General features: G+C 39.1%; 1 protein-coding gene across 3 annotated transcripts in view; it reads right to left on the bottom strand.

Annotated features, from left to right (window-relative positions):
* Chrdl1 (chordin like 1) overlaps nt 1-19,427 on the bottom strand; it is a 107,332-nt gene that overhangs the window by 27,577 nt on the left and 60,328 nt on the right. For 2 of the 3 annotated variants that reach the window (XM_085837996.1, XM_021153494.2), the window contains exons 5-6: nt 13,508-13,650; nt 11,579-11,672 (exon numbers count right to left, since the gene is read on the bottom strand). In XM_085837996.1, the coding sequence (XP_085694122.1) occupies nt 11,579-11,672; nt 13,508-13,650 (237 nt within the window). Of the gene's footprint in view, nt 1-11,578; nt 11,673-13,507; nt 13,654-19,427 lie in introns of all 3 variants that reach the window. The other variant, XM_029472938.2, reaches the window with a different exon arrangement.

Here is a 19,427-nt window from a genome sequence, read left to right as displayed (position 1 = left end):
GTATGGTCTTGTCATCATCTGGGAATTTGTTAGACACTCAAAAGTTTGGATCCCACCCCAGACCTACTGAATCAGAAAATATGGGCTGAGGGCCAGTAATTTAGGTTTTGATGAACTCATCAATCGAGTTGGATGCATACAGGAATTTAAAAATAACTGGGGTGAAACAGCTGCTATATTGTTGAGTGCATATCAGTCAGTGGCTTAACATGTAACTGAACTTAACTTCAATAAAAATACCAAATTAAGTGTGTGGCTGGAAGAACAACTTTCTTCCTGTGTGGATGCAGAATACAGGAAGATAGACAATGACTATATGAAGACCTATGTGGAAACTCTGGCTGACTACAGTGAGAGTTAGGTATGACTGGAAATAATACTGAAGAGTCAAATAACACACCCTGAATGCTGAACAAGTGGAAAGTCTGATACTATGGCAACTGAGAGAAATCATGCCAGGCCCTTGCCCTCAAGATGTTCATGCTGCATTTGGAAGTGACTGGACATCAGTTTAAGATATAGTTTAAAAACATACAAAGATCAGCAGCTAGAAAAACAGCTTAGGTCATAATGAGTGGGAAGATGAACAAGTCAGATGGAATCATGAAAAAGCATCTTAAATGAACTATGTCCCACTATTTAGAGGTGGCTTAAGAGTGTTTACAGGGACACAGGGACACTGATGTGGACAGAATGCCTCAGCTGAAATAAATGACATTTGCAAAGAAGCAGCACTCTGGAAACAGCAAGCTGCACACTGGAGGAAGTCAGCAGGCATGGTTTGAAGACAAATTTCAGATTGGGAAAAGAAGGGGCTGGTAATTGGAGAGAAGGGGATTGGGAGCAGAAGGAAGGTGAGAGTAGGGTGTTTTTGAAGTTAAAGAGAGGTTGTAAATGGGGGAATAAAAAACAGGTTGAAGAATTCACTTTCTAATCTGCTGTTAATTTTTAGATAGAGGGTCTTTTAGTACAAATGATACCCCAAGAAGCTTCTTCAGACACCAGAGTGTAGACTAGATTGGGATCACTACAACTACAGAGCACCATCAGGAAGCAGCTATGGGAGTGAGACGTCACAGGCTCTGCATCCTTGTACACTACTCAAGGAGGAAAGCTGAGGCCCATGGTTGAAGACCAAGGGAGAACTGGTAGTTAATATGACTGTGGAGGAAGAAAGCAGAGAATGAAATGATTGTCAGCCTGAAAATCTGGAGAGGTGTTCAGTGTTCTTGACAGTGACTGAGTAGGGATAAACTGAGATTTTTTTTGGCCCTGTTTTAGTTGGCAGTGTTAGGTCTGAGCCAAATGAAGGAAGACCAGAGAGGAGATTGGAAACTAGAAAGGGATTTACCAGCAAATGGTAAAATGAAGTGTAATAAAGATACATGATATGGCTCCAAGCCAGATCTGAGTAGCTGAAGAGAGAAAATAAATTACAGAAGAAAAAAATCACAGCACAGCTCTCTTCATCAAATTCACTTTTAATGATTTTCCTGACTGATATTAGCAAACAAGTGGTTTCCTAGCCTAGCTATCTCCAAAGTTCAGTTTTGAAAGGTACTGGAGTTTTGAAAGGGTTTCTCATTAAAGAGCCTTTAAATACTTAAGATCCAGCCAAAATGCAGAAGCATTACAAAAGCATGCAGTCACAACTAGACAGAAACTTAAGATGGCAAAGCAAATGAGCTAAGGCAGTGTCAAGAATGGCAGCAGAAGATTAATGCCCTGTAAAAACAGGGTGAGATGAACATGCCACTGCCTGTGCACTTGCAAATGGGTACATGTGCATAAAATGAAGTATCTTACCCACTCACAAAAGTACTCAAGCCATTACTTCTCTCACACACACACAAACACACACACACACACAGACACACACACAGACACACACACATACACAGACACACACAGAGAGAGACAGACAGAGAGACAGAGAGAGATGGAGACACAGAGAGACATAGAGAGAGATGGAGTGACAGAGACACAGAGAGACAGAAACTCTTTACTATATGCAATATTCCTTCCTTCCTTCCATAAAATATATCAGAGACTGCTAGTATTTCTGCCACCTTTGAGATTTAAAAATCTTCAGAATGATATAACCTAAACTTTTATCACTTTAGTAAACAGCTGATAAAGGTTTCAACTCTTCAGTTAACATAGTTGACAACATTGGCAGACTGCAATGGTTTTTGTATGTCTAAAACTAGCTATCTAGACCTGGTTAGTGTCTGTCTAATTACTAAAACTAGATACTGCATATTCATTTAGAATCTTAGCTCTAATATCGTGGGGAAAATAGGCATGAATATCCTAAGAACCTGCCTCATTTTCCCACTTCACTGAACAATTTGTCTTGAGTGATATGAGTTTTTTTTTCTTTCAACCACTACTTTGAAAAAGAGAACAGTGATTCTAATGGAGACAGATGGATTCTAAGTTAATCTGAGAAGAAACAAGGTGTAATTTTAACCATTTTTTTAAACAAAAAATGAAAAACAACTCTAGTGTAGTCTATGTCAAACAATATTCATTTAACCTTAAAATCTAAATGTGTTGTTCATTCAAATCTCAATTATACTCTGAGTGGTACCCTATGGACTGGAATAGCTTGGCTTTCTGGTAATGGGAGATATGGAAAACAAGATTTTGAAAAAGAAAATGGTCAAAAACTAGGTTTAAACTCAGACTCTTTAAAGCTTACACGGCTTCCATTAATCTCTGGTTTGCTTGAGTAGATCAAAGAAGCAAATTTTGCTCTCTCAAAAGACTATATGTACAGTGAGATTCTGATAGACCTATGAAGATAAGCCCCAACAGAAAAGTATGTCAGTGTGTGGGCATTTCTGAACCACTTAGGACATCAGAAGTACAATGGTCATAAGGCCCCTTATAGTTAGGCTAACCTAGTTTTATTGTCTCTTTTTATCTGTCAGGCACAATTATGATGACTTCATCTCTCGATTTCTGAAATGCCTGTTTTAGGTGGTGAATTATATAATCACTCTACTCATCATTAAGAAACGAATCATCAGGGTCAGATGCGGTATTTCCAGATTTTCAGAGGAATGAGTTGACAGCAGAACAGTGGCAGATAGTGAAAGAACTATTGAGGGAAAATGGAAGATCAAGTCCAGAGAAAGCAATTATGAGAACTCCACCTGCTATGTGCAAGGCAATTACCCAGAAAGATGAACAATGCTTTCATAAAACCACATTGTGAGCGTGAACCCATTTGTAGCTGAGTTTCAGAGGCATAGATATGATAAAGCAACCAGTAAGGACCTGGTGCGCATGACCAACACTTTAGTCTTTCAATGGTGACATAGCTAAATATATCCAAACTCGTCATTAAAAATGGGATCATGGCTTCCCAGAGTACCATATATATTATATATGATATATAGTATATATATATATATTATATAATATGTATAATAATTATATGTTATATATACTATATACTATATGATATATATGATATATATAATATATCATATATAATATATATTCTGCCTAGAGACAGAATCATCACATAGACTAAATTTCTCAGTAGCCTCAGAGATAACAGAATTCTCAAAGTTGCTTCATTTCCTCAAGTTGAAAGGAGGCATATATTAAATGCCTAAGAGAGCGGAGTGGAGCTGCAGAGTCTGGCTGCACACCCAAGCTTTCCCTCTTTCTGCATGTGTGACTTTGGACAAATCCATCAACCTCATTGTGTGCCATTTTTCTTATTATTAAAACAGATGCAATAATGCCTACCTTGAAGTATGTTGAAGAATAAATGAGTTAGCATATATAGAAAATGTTTGGAACAGTGCCTAGCACATGGAGATTATCAATGTGATCACTGTTTATTACCCTTCCTCCATTCCTTTCTCTCCATTGATTTTTCCTCCATCTCCTCAAAAACAGCTGAGATAGACTGAGTGGGGGAAAAAAAACCAAGCTACAGTGACTCCTACAAATGTATAGGTATTTAACAAAAGAAAGAGTTTAAATCAACTAGGCAAGTAGAGCCTAATAAGGAGATAATTTAGCCCCATACAGGAAAAGGAACATTTTGTTTCTAAAACATCAGATGCTAAGGTTCTGGACATGAACACATATACACAGACATACAGCCATAGATACACAAGATAGAGGCATATACACATATGCACATACCTATACATACATATGATACAGGAGATGGCTCAGATTTTATAAGCATGCTTAGGTTCTTTCATAGTTCCTTACCATTTGCTCATGTTGGTGACCAAGAGGTCAGACTGATTCCTGTAAATAGGTCACACTATTCTAATGTGAGCAATGGACACATCCGCAGCTAGAGGATTTCTAGAAGTACTTTAAAAAAGAATGAGGCTAAAAAGTGACTTTAATCACCCATAAAGAAATAATTGCTATAAAATTGCTGTACTAGGAATCTGTCATTTTTATAACTACACTAACACAATCACGGGAAGAAAAGCTATACAAAGAACAAACAAAAAACAAACAAACAAAAAACCCCAAAGAAAACAAACAAACCTCTACAAAAGGGTTGGAATGTTAATTACCCTAACAGAATATCTCAGATGGCCAATTAGAATACTTGACTACTAAACTCAATGGTATCCCATCTACTGTCCAAAGGAAGCAATAGCATAGAAATGAGATACATGCCAAAAGGAACATGATGTCAGAAGAATGGGAGTCCTGAAACAGTTCGTAATAATGTAGGGATGAATTCTGAGAACAATGAATGGAGAGAAAACAAAAACAACCTAGAAAATTTCCATGGAAGGTAAAGGTTCTAGTTGGGAGTTGGGGGTGAGGGAAGGGCAGGCAACACTGGAAAAATCTCTAATATGGTTGCATATTCCTGACCAGAAGTGATGCACTGTTAAGAGGATAATACTGACAGCGCTCAGACTTTTGCATAGCCTTGAAAATGTGGCATTTCAATTGTTTTCAAGTATAGATGAGAATACACTAAGTTAAGAATGATTTTATTTCAGTACAAACTTTTAAGATGGAATGACTTTTAAGACGGTATGAGTCTCCATTGTTAACTGTAGAGATGATAGTTAAGGGATGCATTACCTACTCATTTCGGAAGGAGAAATGGAAAGCTGCTAGTGAAGAGGCATAAAGTTTTGCTTACACAAGATGGGTTTTAGCTTCCAAAAAAATTACAGTGCTGGAGATAGACCCTAGACACGTCCACACGTCAGGCAAGCGCTCTATCACTGAGCTATAGCCACAGCTCAGAGTTTGCTTTTCAACTAATGTTTTCCATCGACAACATATCCTTCTGGGCCAAAGTAGTAATAACCCAAGACTGATTCAGGAGGCTCTGTGTTTCTTTCAGTTCTGTTCTGTTCTGTTCTGTTCTGTTCTGTTCTGTTTTGTTTTGTTCTGTTCTGTTTTGTTTTTGAGACAGGGTCTCACTATGTTGTAGTTTTGGCTGTCTTAAAACTCAGACTTCACAGAGATCAGCCTGTTTTCTGCCTCTTGGGTGCTAGGATTAAAGGCAGGTGCCACCATGCCTGGATTTTCCTTCATTTTGAAACCTAATAAAACTTTGGAGCAATGAGCTTGGAATGAGCAAGATGATGGGACCTGAATTTGTAATCGTAGTTTTTGTAATTGTGCCTGTCTTAGATTTTATGAAACCTCATCAGCAAGCTAGATGGCCGATACTTTGCTAGGAGAACCAGGTAAGCAAAGATGGTCCTTTACTTACAGAAGTGCCTGATTCAGAAGGCAACACACACGAAACGATGAACAACACAAGAGAACATCAGACTATTTTAAATGCTAAACTCTTTTGCTACAGTTTAGATGTTTGCCCTTGTCAGAGCTTACATACAAATTTGGTTCTGATGGTGTTGAAAGGTGTGGTTTGGAGACCTCTTGTAAGAGGAGGAAAAAAAAAGCAGCTCAGCTTCTCTGTACTCTTTCTTGCTTCTGGAATTACTAGTTTTCTATCACACTTTTTCCCCCCATGGGTGGGGAAAAAAAAGCATTTCTAACAGAAAGAGTAGCCCAATCTCAAATTTCCAACCTCTAGAACTCTGAGGTAAACCTCTTGACTTCAGAAATGACATCGTCTCAGGTATTGTGTGGTAGCAACAAAGGATGGACCATCATGTAGGGATCAGGCTAAGATCTACAGTTAGTTAAAGAAGGAGGTCAATATGTCTGATGCACTAGTCAGAGCTATTAGAAGTGGTGTTTCAATAACTGCTGATAATTGCTCAGCAAGGGGAAAGGAGGGAGAATTGTAGTAAAGAAGGGCTTCAGGAGGAGAAGGATAAGAGGGCAAAGGGGGTGATTATGAACAAAATTTACTATATGAATTTGCCAAGTAATTAATAAAAAGACTATTCAAAAAAAAAAAACCCAAATCAGTGGTTTCAGCTCTGCTCCTGAAAAAAATGATTACATTCTAATAGGTGAAAAAGAGGTATCATTTAAAGCTTGTGGTGGGAAAAGTGGAAGAGAGATATGTGGCACAAGGGAAAATGACATAGTCTGGGCCACAGGACCTGTCAATGAAATGGGGATGCGTTGCAGGCAAAGGAAGGACCAGATTGTTTTAAAGCCTTTACAAACAAACCAAGCTCTTCAAAGAGGTGTGATGGTGCATAATCCTAGCAGTAGGGAAACTGAGGCAGGAGGATCACAAATGTGAGGCAAGCCTAGGCTATAGAGGGACATTCCTTTTCAAGCTTAAAAAACAAAAACAAAGCAACAAGCAACCCTGTTCATTCACCTACCCAAACAAGTAACAGTGAATTAAAGTATAAGGGACCACATACGATGTAGGACAACAGGGTGCGGAGGGGGGCCAGAATGGATCGCAGTGCTAGCTTCATGGTAGCATCAGAAATTAAAAGATTCACCAGTTCTTCTACTTTTTTTCACCCTGGAGTGCACAAGTGACCTGAAACTCACAGGAGTTGATGGAAGGGACTTCCTCCAGGGATCCCAGTCCTACTATCTGGACCAAATTCTCCCTTCTTTCAGGTACTGACTTTTAGAACACCTGCCCTTGGTGGTATATGATATATATTGTAAGTTACACGATTTGAGAAAGAATCCATGGGACTAAGATGCAAACCAAACAAAGAGAAACCAAAAAAGAGAACCCAGTCATGCTGACTCCAGAGCCCCAAATTAGTAAATGCCTCACTAGCTGTTTGTGACCCATTTACAGTACTGTGACAAGAATGTCTCTTGGTGCAAGACAGTAAAGGAGGAAAAGGAACATATATGGCACATGGTGTTGGTAAATCCTCTTAAAAGGAAGTTGTATTGCCCACCCTTCTCTGTAAGGTCTCAATCTACTCACTTCACACCTGGGGGGGGGGTGTTCTCATCTCCTCCATCTCTCTCTTCATACTCAAAGAATCTTGGCTGTAGATATCTGCTTCCATTCACTCACAAGAACACTGTCAAGTAACTACTATGCACCTTGCCCTATTTTAGTACTAGAGAGAAAATGGTGGACAAAAATAGGCTTTGAACTTGCCCTTAGGACTTTTTCCTTTTTTTGGGAAAGAGAAGAATTTAGCATTTAATGATGTTTTTGTGGTGGTTACTAATTGGAGACATTGGAATCAGAATGACTAGGCTCAATTTTTGATTCTGCCTCTTAGTCTCACTCTGCAGAAGATCACTTAGGGTCTCAGTCTCCACTTTGTAGCTGTGGAAATAGGAATGAAACAAGTTTCCACTACTGTTGTACAGATCAAGTGAGTTACTCCACACTTAAGCACTTACATACTGCCTTGTACGTAGTAAGTGTTATATATCCACACAATGTATAAAATACATGATTGCGTTTGAATACATTCAGCAGCTTATCCCAAGTTCTTCTCCCTTGTCCATGGTCCAAGTACATAGCCTTCCCCTTTGACTTGGCAACATAGGCAGGAGACGGGAAGCCGAAATGATAAATGGTGGGGGGAAAGCTGGGTGTGGGTTTAGTTTGAGGTCTGCCTTCCCCATATATGGCAGTAGTACAATCTCTGAAGAGATGTTTTCTTCTGATAAAGTTTCCCTTATGGGTCTAGCGGCTGTTTTCACTATGCTTCCAGTCCAGATGAGGTTTGCTGAGGTGCCAGCAATGACACACACCCTGCCAACACTCTCCTGACTGTCCCAGGCTCACAGACATGTCTAAACAACTGAGGCTGGGGCTGAGATTCAATCTGAGTCTGGGATTGCCTTCTGACCCAGGGAGAAAGGCGAGAATTAGTGTTTGGTGACAGTGCAGACAGGCTGTTTCAATGGGGCCCTTTATATGAAGGTTTGCAAGTTCAGCACTCAAATGGTTGTTGTTTTTTTTCCTTCAGTATTTGGCCTGCAGTTAGGGTGGTCAGCATAAGGAAGAAGTGTCTGGGTTCCCTGCTGTGTGAGTAATATGCTTCTACAAGATACACCTTTGTACAAACATCATTTCAACAGATAAAAATAACTAGGTGCTTCAGAAATGGGAACTTCAAAGGCATTTCAAGCACATTATATACAACTGAAAGATGTAAAGAAATTGGAGGCACAGAAAAAACAATTTTTATAAAAGTGGGGGATTTAGTCTTTATAAAGAAAGATGAAAGAAAATGGTGCATTTAGGCTAGAGATGCCAAAGGAAGAATTTAATGAATTGTCAAGCATATGAAGGGACAATACATGATCAGTAATAATGAGCTTTCATCTGCTGCTTCTGAGGACTCACTAAAAGGGAAAATTTAAATCATGACAAGAGAATTGAAGACAGTCAGTGCTAGGATCTGTTCCCACAAGAAGGACTAGAAATAAAGCTCTGTCTGTGTAGATTAAATAAATAAAAGGCAAATCTATCAAACACGAGAAGAGTCAGTTCTACTTAACTTCAGGATAATTGCCACTTCTTAAACAATCACTCTCTATGAGGTCTTATCCTAGCACTCTATGGCATTGCAGTTAATCTTTACGACCACTGTGGGTGGCGAATATCACATCCTTCATTGTCACAGCTGAGAGAGCCCAGGCTCTGGGTGGTTAAGTGTCTTGTCCAACGGAACTGTGTAGATGGTGGTACTATAATGTCAAATCCGTGTCCTTCTGTCTTGAGAGCCCATTTGCTGCAGCATATAGCTTCTTTGATGAAATAAACTCTATTTCACAAAGTCTTTCTTTTGTTAATTGTTCGACAGTTTATATTTCTTGTATCCCCCTTTTCAAATAAAATAATCTTAGCCTAATGACGGAATTAGAATGAGCAGATGGCTATATCATCAACCTCATGCACATCTCTGTGCATACTGGACTTTTGGACTTTAGGCTATATTAAAATTAAATGGGAACAAAGGTCAAAGGACAGGAAAGGGCATGATATCTCAATTTCTATGGTCAGAATCAAATGTAATAACAACACTGTGGCAATGCATAGATACACACCCATGTGCACACCCTGAGATACAGGTAGGGAAAGATGCATGACCTTATTGAAGCGAAAAATATAATTAGACTGTAATCAAATCCACATTGACTTACAAGGACAGGGAAAGTAGTATGTTGCAAGGAACAAGTATACACTGGTAGCAGAACAATTACTTGACCAACAAATCAGATATTAAAGTTGGTTACATTTATATCCACTCATCTTGGTTTCAGACTTTCAGAAAGCTCAATGTCATTACACAGTGCAGACAGTAAACTCTCCTTGAGGGCTGGCCTCAGTGATCTTTGGAGTATTTTAACAACGTGCTGGCCCATACACTACATTTTTCCTGAAGAAACAATGATGGATCGGTTTAAATATTGACTGTTGAGTTCTACTCCAAGGTCATTGGAGTTAGTGATCCAGGCATGAATCAACATGGTCCTCATGAGATGGAAACATTGACAACCAGAGCAGAGGACAAATGTACAAACTCAGGAGAATCCAGGAATTGTGCTTAGAATTATGTTAGAAATATTGGTATGTATGATATATGTGAGGATAAAGACTTTTAAATACAGGTATAACATAGTTAAGGACATCCTTCTGAAAGATTAAGATGGAATTAAGGTATATGGCTCATCTCTCTACTTTATCAAGGGAATCACAAAACCTTTCCCTCTAATTCAGTGCTTCTTAACTCTGGTGACATGTTAGAATTACCTTCTTCTGGTGTGAGATTAAGACCACCATGAAAATTCCAATGTACGTCCATAGTTGAAAACAATGTGGTAGATATATATCACATTTGTCTACTCTTCATTATCGATTCCTCAGATTATGCAAGACACTACCCTAGACCCCTTATTCCATTATCCCACTTAAATACCACAACCATTTTCCTTACTGTAGAGACTGTTAGGCAGGTTGATGGTGGTCAGGCAGCTAGAAAAGAGCCATACTGGGCTGAAACGGAAGCATCATGATCCCACAGGCTGCACTTAGAACAACTCTGCATTGTGATCCCAGAGCAAACGACCTCCCTCCATGTTGGAAAGGTCACTCTCCCAACCTTTCCTCCTATATTATTGCCTCCCTTTACTACAACCTGGACAAAAGAGCCACTGAGCCCTTTTCAGTGGGACCATGCAGTGCTCTTGCTCACAAGATTCCACTGGTTTCCCAGAGCACTAACAACTTGCATGTCCTAACTTCTGTTCTTCTCCTCAGCCCCATCACATTTCTTGCCAGTTTCAGCCACAGTTACCTTATGCCAACCACAGTGTTCCTCAGACTCCTGGAATGCTCCAAGCACTTCCTTTTCTGGGGCTTTAGAACTATTTTTCATCACTGTCTGGAATTCTCTTCCCCAGGCTCTTTGCATAGATGGCTACTTTTCATCTTTCATGTTTGAGTTTCAAGATTCTCTATCCAGTGCCTTACTCACAACTAAAGCATAAACCTCTGAATTTTAAAATATACTTTTTTATTTATTAGCTTAATAATATTTATACTGTGTATAAATATTTTCTTGTTTATTTATTTTTACCTTCTCCGATGAAATGTGAGCTCTGAAAGGGAAAAGAATGTATCTTTGCTATGGCTGCATAGGTTGTGTCCTGACCCAGGGTGACAAAACAGAAGGTATAGGGACTTTCTGGAAAATGACAATAGAGTGTCCTAAGTATGGGGTTCCTTTTTGTAATTCATGGAAAGATAACAAACAGTCTAGCAATATCTCATATGCATTTATTATATGCATAGCCTCGGGCATGGTTTAGTTTTAATTTAGCACATAGGAGATGCTTAATACATTCATTGATTGCGTACAGCTAAAGAAGAAAACATTACTTTTGCTACTGGGAAGGACTAGAAAGGCCTGTTGGGAGATTTGGTAATTTGAGAAGAGGCAACAAAGGACAAGTTAAAGGTGAATGAGTATGAGCCCAGGAGCCTAGAAAGGAAATACAGTACCACGGGAAGGCCCCAAATAGACACCAATGAAGAAAAGACTAGTTTGAGGTGATGATGAGTCCATTTGTTATATAATTCAAGAGCATTTCTATCAACAAAGACTGAGAGACTGAACAGATATTTTGCTTTTTCCTAAATTCTGCTACTTAGGATGGCAGTATTCAGATCCTTGGGATATAGGACACTTACCTCTGCAGACTCGGCAGCAAGAATCTGGAACAGAGACTGGGAATGCACAGGTCAGTTTGGGGCAAGTCTTGAGACCACAGTATACATTCCCCTCCTGCCAAGGAAAAGGAATGGGAGAATTACTTCTAGATGATGTGAGCTAAGTATTTGTCAGGAATTACCTCAGTACCAGGGATATAGTGGGGACTCAGAACATGGCAATGCTCTCTCTCTTAGAGTTAGTTTTAGACTCCTCTTCATTTCACTGTGCACTATTTCATTCGTCACTTCCTATCTCTTCATGAAAGAGATGAACTCTCCAAAGAGTTCACAATCTTTGTCAGGTATCCTGGCTCAAGGAAACAGTGTTCCTGGAGGAATGTTGTCAGCCTCGAAACCCTCACAATCCTCTTCCTCTCTCTTATTTTTTACCATTTCTTTGGTCCTTGTCATATCTCAAGCTGGCTGTAGAGAGTGGATGGAAGTGAGACTTTGTGCTCTAGCAACTATTTAAAAAAATCACCAGTCTTCTTTCAAAACCAAAACAGAGTATTTTTGTTTCCAGAGCTCAGTCCCATGCTAAGTAAAGGAGAGGAACCATTTCACTTCAGAGTTGTATCTGTTATTTAAATGAATCCAGTTTTCTAAAATATTACCTTTTAAATGTTATCCCTTAAACTTTGTGGTTTGTCCTTGGATACACGTGCTACTAAGACCAGAAAGGCCATTAGAGAAACAGTGTCACAATAATATTCTCCCACATTACTAAGATACCTATACCGTGTTTTCCCTAAAAATCCCAACTGGAAGAGATTCTATCATTTCTCTTGATTATCCAATGTTTATTGCCTCTGCTGATTAGTAAAGATGTTTCTAAGTTCCTTCCAGTTTCATTTTTGTTTATCTTTTTGTTGTCATTTCTGAGGCAAGTTCTTTCTGTGCAGCTCAGCTTATTCTCAAACTTGAGGCAATCTTCTAGCCTCGCCTGCTAATACTTTATTTTCTTAAAAGCATACTATTTTACTAACCCTGAGAATTTCATGCACGAATCTAATGTATTTTGATCATATCCAACTTTCCCCTAACTCTCCCCAATTCACTCCCATCCCCAACCCCTCCTAATGTTTTGTCCTTTTTTTTTTTTGAAAGCCACTGAGTCCATTTTTACTATTCATATATACTTAGAGGCATAAGGAATATTTTCCCTGGAGAATGAGTCACCTACTAGAATCCATGTCCTTAAAACTTATGCCCCCATTCCCAGAGTCCACTAGCTCTAAGAATCCATTGATTGTCCCTCTTGTTCTTCATTCTACATATGTACTCTATTTTAATGTTTGGTCTAACATTCTGTACTGAACAATTAGGAATGGATTTAGTTGCTATACTTTATTTATATATCATACACAGTGACAGAGAATTGGAATCATTGTGATCAGATATTGACATAATTCTCTCTTTGCAGAAAATTGGGAATGACTACCTATTAGTAATAAGATGAAAAGAATATAGATATGTTCCAGTGATGAAGTGCCCTAGAAATAGGATAGGAACAAAGAGATGCCAAGTTTTCTTGCAAACTGGATCAAGTGGTCCTAGAGCAATAGTAGTGTTGTACCTATGGCATCCCTAAGACTTCAATAGCTATGAATCCTTTAGGTGAAGGGCTAGGTGGTATGAACACTTAGGAAAAGTCCATGCTGATTAAATCAAACAGCTCATCTTTGCTCAGTTTAGCACTCTTATGGCTGTAAGCCTTGACTATGATTGATTTGGACCTCCTTGACACTTGTTGAAAACTTGGACAGGCAAAGAGGCTTACAATTTCAATACAACTCATCTTTATTCAGACACCTTCTAGTGTCAGCTTCAGCGAAAACACAGATGCAGAGGCAGCTATTTCCCTCTCTGGGGACGTAGTGGCAGGGCCATTGAGAGGCAGGGTCTTACCGAGCAGCTACACTGACTGCACTGATTGGGTTGCCGGTTCTGAAAGAGCCCTTCAGCCATGAACAGTTCTCCATGTTGGTAAGTGGTTCCATTGTATTCGCATGACTTGCTGGTCACCTTATTGTTCCCTGGTGGTAAGGAGTCTTCTGGAACAGAGTGGAGGGGGAAAACAAACAAACAAACAAACGAACAAGACATATCAAGTATTGGCATCACTGCAACAAACTTCAGAAGTCTTGACAGCAGGTGGGGCAGTACTACACGGAGGGAGATAAAACACAGTCCTTGCACCAGAGGTTAAAACAGCCATAGAAAAATCACAGCTGACCATCTAGTCTTCTTAGAATTCATTGAACACTTGCTATGTGCCAAGTACTACTGTAAGCAGTAGAGAAATCAGGACAAGGCCTTGCCTTAATAGAACTTATGCTAGGTCCAGCATGGATAAGATATTGACTTCCCTAATAGGAGTCCATACTACCATACTACTAGTATTCTAAGGCCTTCTAGTATTCTCTTAGGCCTTCAGAAGAATCATCTATTGTCTGTTGTAACTGGTCTGGAAACAATATCCCTTGTAATGTTTTATATAGGTTCTCATGTATTCGCATTAACTTCTACTGGTCTCTGTGGTTGTTACTTATTAATTCCTCCACTGAGACAGCCTTCAACTTTCACTCTTTTCTACCTGCTGAAGTCCTTGCCTATAAAGGTTCAACTCTCCTCTCTTTTTCTCTGCAAGGTTGTGCAAAGACTCCAGCTAGCCCTGTGGACCTCTCAAGGCACCTGATGTTTAAAGCACATAATCTGCACCTTGAATGTTACTGGAATGTGTGTCTGTGGACTAGGGTCACATAGCAAACCATTACAAAGAGGCTGCAGACACGTTATTGAAAGTGAGATTTAGAACCACCTATGCCAATCATGTTAGGTTCTTACCTTCATTTCTCAATGAAGAGAAGCACATCATGAGATTGACTTACGCGAAGTAACAAAATTAGTAAACAGCAAAAAGAAGACTCAAAATACACTGTGTCCTGAAACTAAATTTCACCTTCTGTCAGCCTATTTACATGTGTGTATGCATTATTTCTTGAATACTGAATCAAAATCTTTCATGTATTTCTACTTGACAGAGTCTAGCACACAACTGTCATAGAGCAGACAATTCACTCAGTGAGTGAGCTTACAGGGAATGATCTCTGGAACTTTTTCACTGGGTTTTCTTTAGTATATTCTGTATTGCATGAGGATGTATGCTCTTGATCTCTGCCTCTGTCTCTCTGTCTCTCTTTATCTCTGTCTCTCTCCTCATATATACATGCACACACAGAGAATATACACTAAAATAATAATGATTATATTCCAAGGTCACTAATCATTGATGTATGGAACGTTTTTGCTATAGGATGGTGGGAAAGGTGAAATAGCAGGAGCTGTGGGTTTCTTTAGAGAGAGGCTTAGGGAGTAGGGTGATTTTATCGGCAAAGAATACAAGGAATAAGAGTCCACTTTATGTGGATAAATTACACATCACTATAACTGTTAAAAACAAACTGACATTCTCAAGATGTGGTAAAAATGATAAAGGCTAATAATAACAATGCCTGTCATCATTATCATAATATAAAAATAGATAACATTTATTGAGTCCTAAGTGGACATTATGCATGTGGAGTTTTTAAGTACATTATTTCATTGTTTTTCAGCCATAACTTTCTGATGTATACATGATCATGACAATTTTATATATGAAGAAATCAAGAATTAAGAAATTTAATGACTCGAGTTTGTAGCATAGTTCAGTGGTAGAGTGCATGCCTTCAAATTTGATGTGTGGCACCACAAAAAATAATTTATCTGTCCAAGGACACACAACCTGTGACTGGCAGCACCAGGATACTGACTGATATCTGATTCTGAAATTCCTTCTTATTCACTACCAAGAAAAATGCCAATCACTTAAAACCCATGGCAAGCAAAGGGTCATTTAATTAAAACAAGACCACAAACCAACAAACCATGAGAGCTATGTTGCCTTACTGTGTCCTAAAATGCCCAGAAAACTGCACTTTTCATCAACTTCAATGATTTGGCTAAAAGCTCAGTTTTCTACTTTTCTGTATGTTGATCTGACCTTGACTTGTTCTTCCCTCCAATTTAATTACTTATCCATGACCCTTAGAGCATGTCAGGATAGTTTCTGAATTTTGTCTTAAAAACAAGAAAGCTTTAAGAAGGATTTTATTTCATACTAATTGACTTTCTGTCTGGGCCATGAGTCCCTGGCCCTGCCCATGTGTGCATACAAGCCGACAGCTGCAGCTGGCAGAAATGAGTGGAACTCTTTGGGGGAAAGGACAGGAGCGGGGCCATTTTCCCCCTGGGTTCTAATTATTCCAAATCTCAGCATTTTGTGGTGAAGGAAACATACAATGACCTACAAAACAATATTTGCCATGACTCTCACAGAAGCTGGTATATCTTTGGAACACACACACACACACACACACACATGCTCACAAAACCTTTGGAAATATTTAGCCTCAAAAGAATGTGGCTTCATTTCAACTGGGCCTTCAATGGCACCAGTGGCAGGGTACCTGCACAGATAAGTTTCCTACTGGATGTATAAGCTTTACAGTCTCCTTTGCAGTCTTATGAGTAGTATGGCACTGGAGTCTACTAATCTACTCAACAGAATATGGGGAGGCAGCAGAAGACAGGGAGAATAGAAATCAAAGCAAACGAGAGAAATAGTCAAGCTTCCACCAATTATTAAGTTACAAAACGCTCACAGTATCTTTGGTTTTACTCTTCTAATATTCTTAATGGTTTGGAGGAGAGAATTGTGAAAATGAAGTCACAAATAACCCCAAAGTATTTGACACATGTTACAGAGCTGCTCAGTAGGAGAGTAGACTCACAAATAGTTTTTTTCTGCCTTCCAGTGTGCGTTATTTTCACAAACAGGTGCTAAAGTCTTAGAATAGTATCTATGAATCATAAATGCATCCCACTCTCAATTCCCTGTCATGTTGCATAAGCCACTTTTCCTTGTTTGTGGGGTTTTTTTTCTATCTAAGAATGGGGCACATGTCTCAAATCTCTTCTTAAATCTTTATAGGGCCAACACAGCATGCCTCCCAACCACATAAGCAAGAAAAGCCACCCCAGTCTCTATCCTCTCCTTTCCCAGATTTTCTGAGGTGGCTGGGCTTTGAACCAACTATCTTTGGAACATATTCAGTGCTCCTAGCTGAAAACTGGCAGGAAATCAGTGTAAACCCAAGCTGGCTCCAGGACCCCTCAGGAGAATACTACAATAAAAGTATCCAGGCTGCATAGCTTCTAGTCTCACTATGTCCCCTGTTTCTACTTAAATTCCCACAAAACACTATGAAAAGTAGTGGAAAAAAGACACCATGAAGAAATCAGACCAGCATTGAGACATATTGTTACAAATGGGCTAGAAAAGAAACCATTTCCCTCGCGTTACACAAGGAATGACCTTATAAATGAACAGAGCTATATTTTCTGAGATGCTTAGAGAAGACTTCCTTACTTTAAATATTTATTACTACTTTTGCTCTTACTGAAGTCTAAAATACTGCTTGCTATTGGAGAGTTATCCTGCTGCCTAAGTGGTTGTCACTTTGCAGTTAGATTTTGCAATCTAACAGTCTTTCCGGGGAATCAAAACCTTCCAGAACGAGGTAAGCCTCAGGAGGTTGTCACATGTCTAGGAAGGCTGATACTTATAAAATTCTGAAAGCCCCTGCCCTTTTATATTTAAACAGTAAACAACGGAGGAAGAGAATGGAGGAAGAGATGCTGCTGACCACATAGTGGCAGAAAAGGGATTCCTGGACTTGCTGCATTGCATGCAAGTTTTGCAAAGAGATCCAAGGATGTGGCTTTGGTGAGTGTTGTCACCCATGTTGCCTTTCTTTTTTATTGTTGATTTTTAAAATATATATTACCAACGCCTTCAAGTCATCTCTGCTCCTGTGAGTAAAGCTTTACCAACACTCCTGTTAGTAACCTCAGTGAGAACTCATCAGTTGATCAAGTTGAACTATGGTATAATTGCTGCTGTGTTCCACTGTGGGTTCCTTTTCTGAGGCAGATAGATGTGTATGCATTGAATCTTCCTAGGAAAAGTCCCTTAAGCTAAGACACTACCATTGATATCTTAGTGAGAATAATCGTGTCACAGTCTTTTATTTCTTTTAACCTTTGTCTTTGTCTTCAGAGTGCCTGGAAAATGTTACCCAAAACTCTGTAGTACATCATTCTTTTCCTGCCTGGTACTATTGTTCTCTGAACTCGCTGGAAGTCAAATCCTTCATGCTGGTTGCTCTCTTCCCTATTCTCCTCACCACCAGGCTGCTCTTCTCTTACTGAGGATATTCTTTTTTTTTAAAAAAAGATATTTTCTTTATTTACATTTCAAATGCTATCCTGAAAGTTCCCTATACGCTCTCCCTACCCTGCTCCCCTACCCACCCACTCCCACTTCTTGGCCCTGGCATTCCCCTGTACTGGGGCATATAAAGTTTGCAAGACCAAGGGGCCTCTCTTTCCAGTGATGGCCGACTAGGCCATCTTTCGATACATATGCAGCTAGAGACAAGAGCTCCGGGGTACTGGTTAGTTCATATTGTTGATCCACCTATAGGGCTGCAGACCCCTTCAGCTCCTTGGGTGCTTTCTCTAGCTTCTGCATTGGGGGCCCTGTGTTCCATCTTATAGATGACTGTGAGCATCCACTTCTGTATTTGTCAGGCACTGGCATAACCTCATACGAGACAGCTATAACAGGGTCCCTTCAGCAAAATCTTTCTGGCATATGCAATAGTATCTGGGTTTGGTGGCTGATTATGGGTACTGAGGATATTCTTGGCTACCCAGAAAAAGCAGTCTCTAGGTTAGGAGACGTGCAAATTCAGAGTGTCATGAAATGAGTACAAAGCTTCTTAGGACTTCCAAAGATTCTTGCTAATCACAAGGACCAGGGCACTCTTTCTGTTGCCCTTATTCTCATTTATACTCTATTTGTCATGAGTGAGCTTGAATATAACTTCTGCTTTTGTGATATTTCACTGATAAAGTACCAGAATATATTCAGGCCACTTCAGGAGGCAAGATGTCAGGATAGAGAGAGAATATGAAAATGAAAAGACTTAACAGAGATTATGAAAAAAATAAGAAGGTATAAAATGACTATGAACTCTATACTATATTTTATGCATTAGATAATATTCTTTAAAGAGTAGCTATTCATATTCACTTCTATTCCTTAAGGAAAGCTACACAAGAAAGCCATAATACTTATGAAGGAATTATGTGTTGTGGAGAGATAAATGATTTTATGTGGGATAGTCTGAATTAAATATACATATATATATGTATATATATATATGTGTGTTTAGATATACATAGATATATAATCATATATAAATAAACTTTCATATGAATTCAAGTTCTTGAATGATACAAATCTATTTCTCATTCAAAGATTATCTTAGAGACAATGTTTCTAAAGATTCAATTTGAAGGCTATGGGTTAGATAAGATAATCATTTGGGTCTCTTCCAAGAGTTCATAATTCCATCCTACAAAACTGGCCACTTATAGCCTAGCTCTATTCTTACTTGTGAAACAGATAAGTACACTTTTGCAGTCTTAGTTCAGCAACTGGGCATTTCTCCTACCCCCACTAATTCAGCATCCTTAGGAAAAGTGTGAGTGAGGGCTATTCCATGTGTCATTGTGTAAATCTGAGTGGGCCTATTAAGTCTTAGTCTAAGTAGAATGAAAGGCCCAAGTTAGGATACTTGTAGGAAATAACCTATGACACAGACAAAGTGATAGTGTAGTGAGAGGAGGAGCAGAAGGATGTACATTGTGGTCAGGT

This window comes from Mus caroli, unplaced genomic scaffold (genome assembly GCF_978045245.1).
Source record: "Mus caroli unplaced genomic scaffold, Mus_caroli_1 scaffold_5, whole genome shotgun sequence".
NCBI lineage: Eukaryota > Metazoa > Chordata > Mammalia > Rodentia > Muridae > Mus > Mus caroli.
The sequence above is the reverse complement of the archived record's forward strand: the minus strand, read 5'-3'. Positions and strand labels throughout refer to the sequence as shown.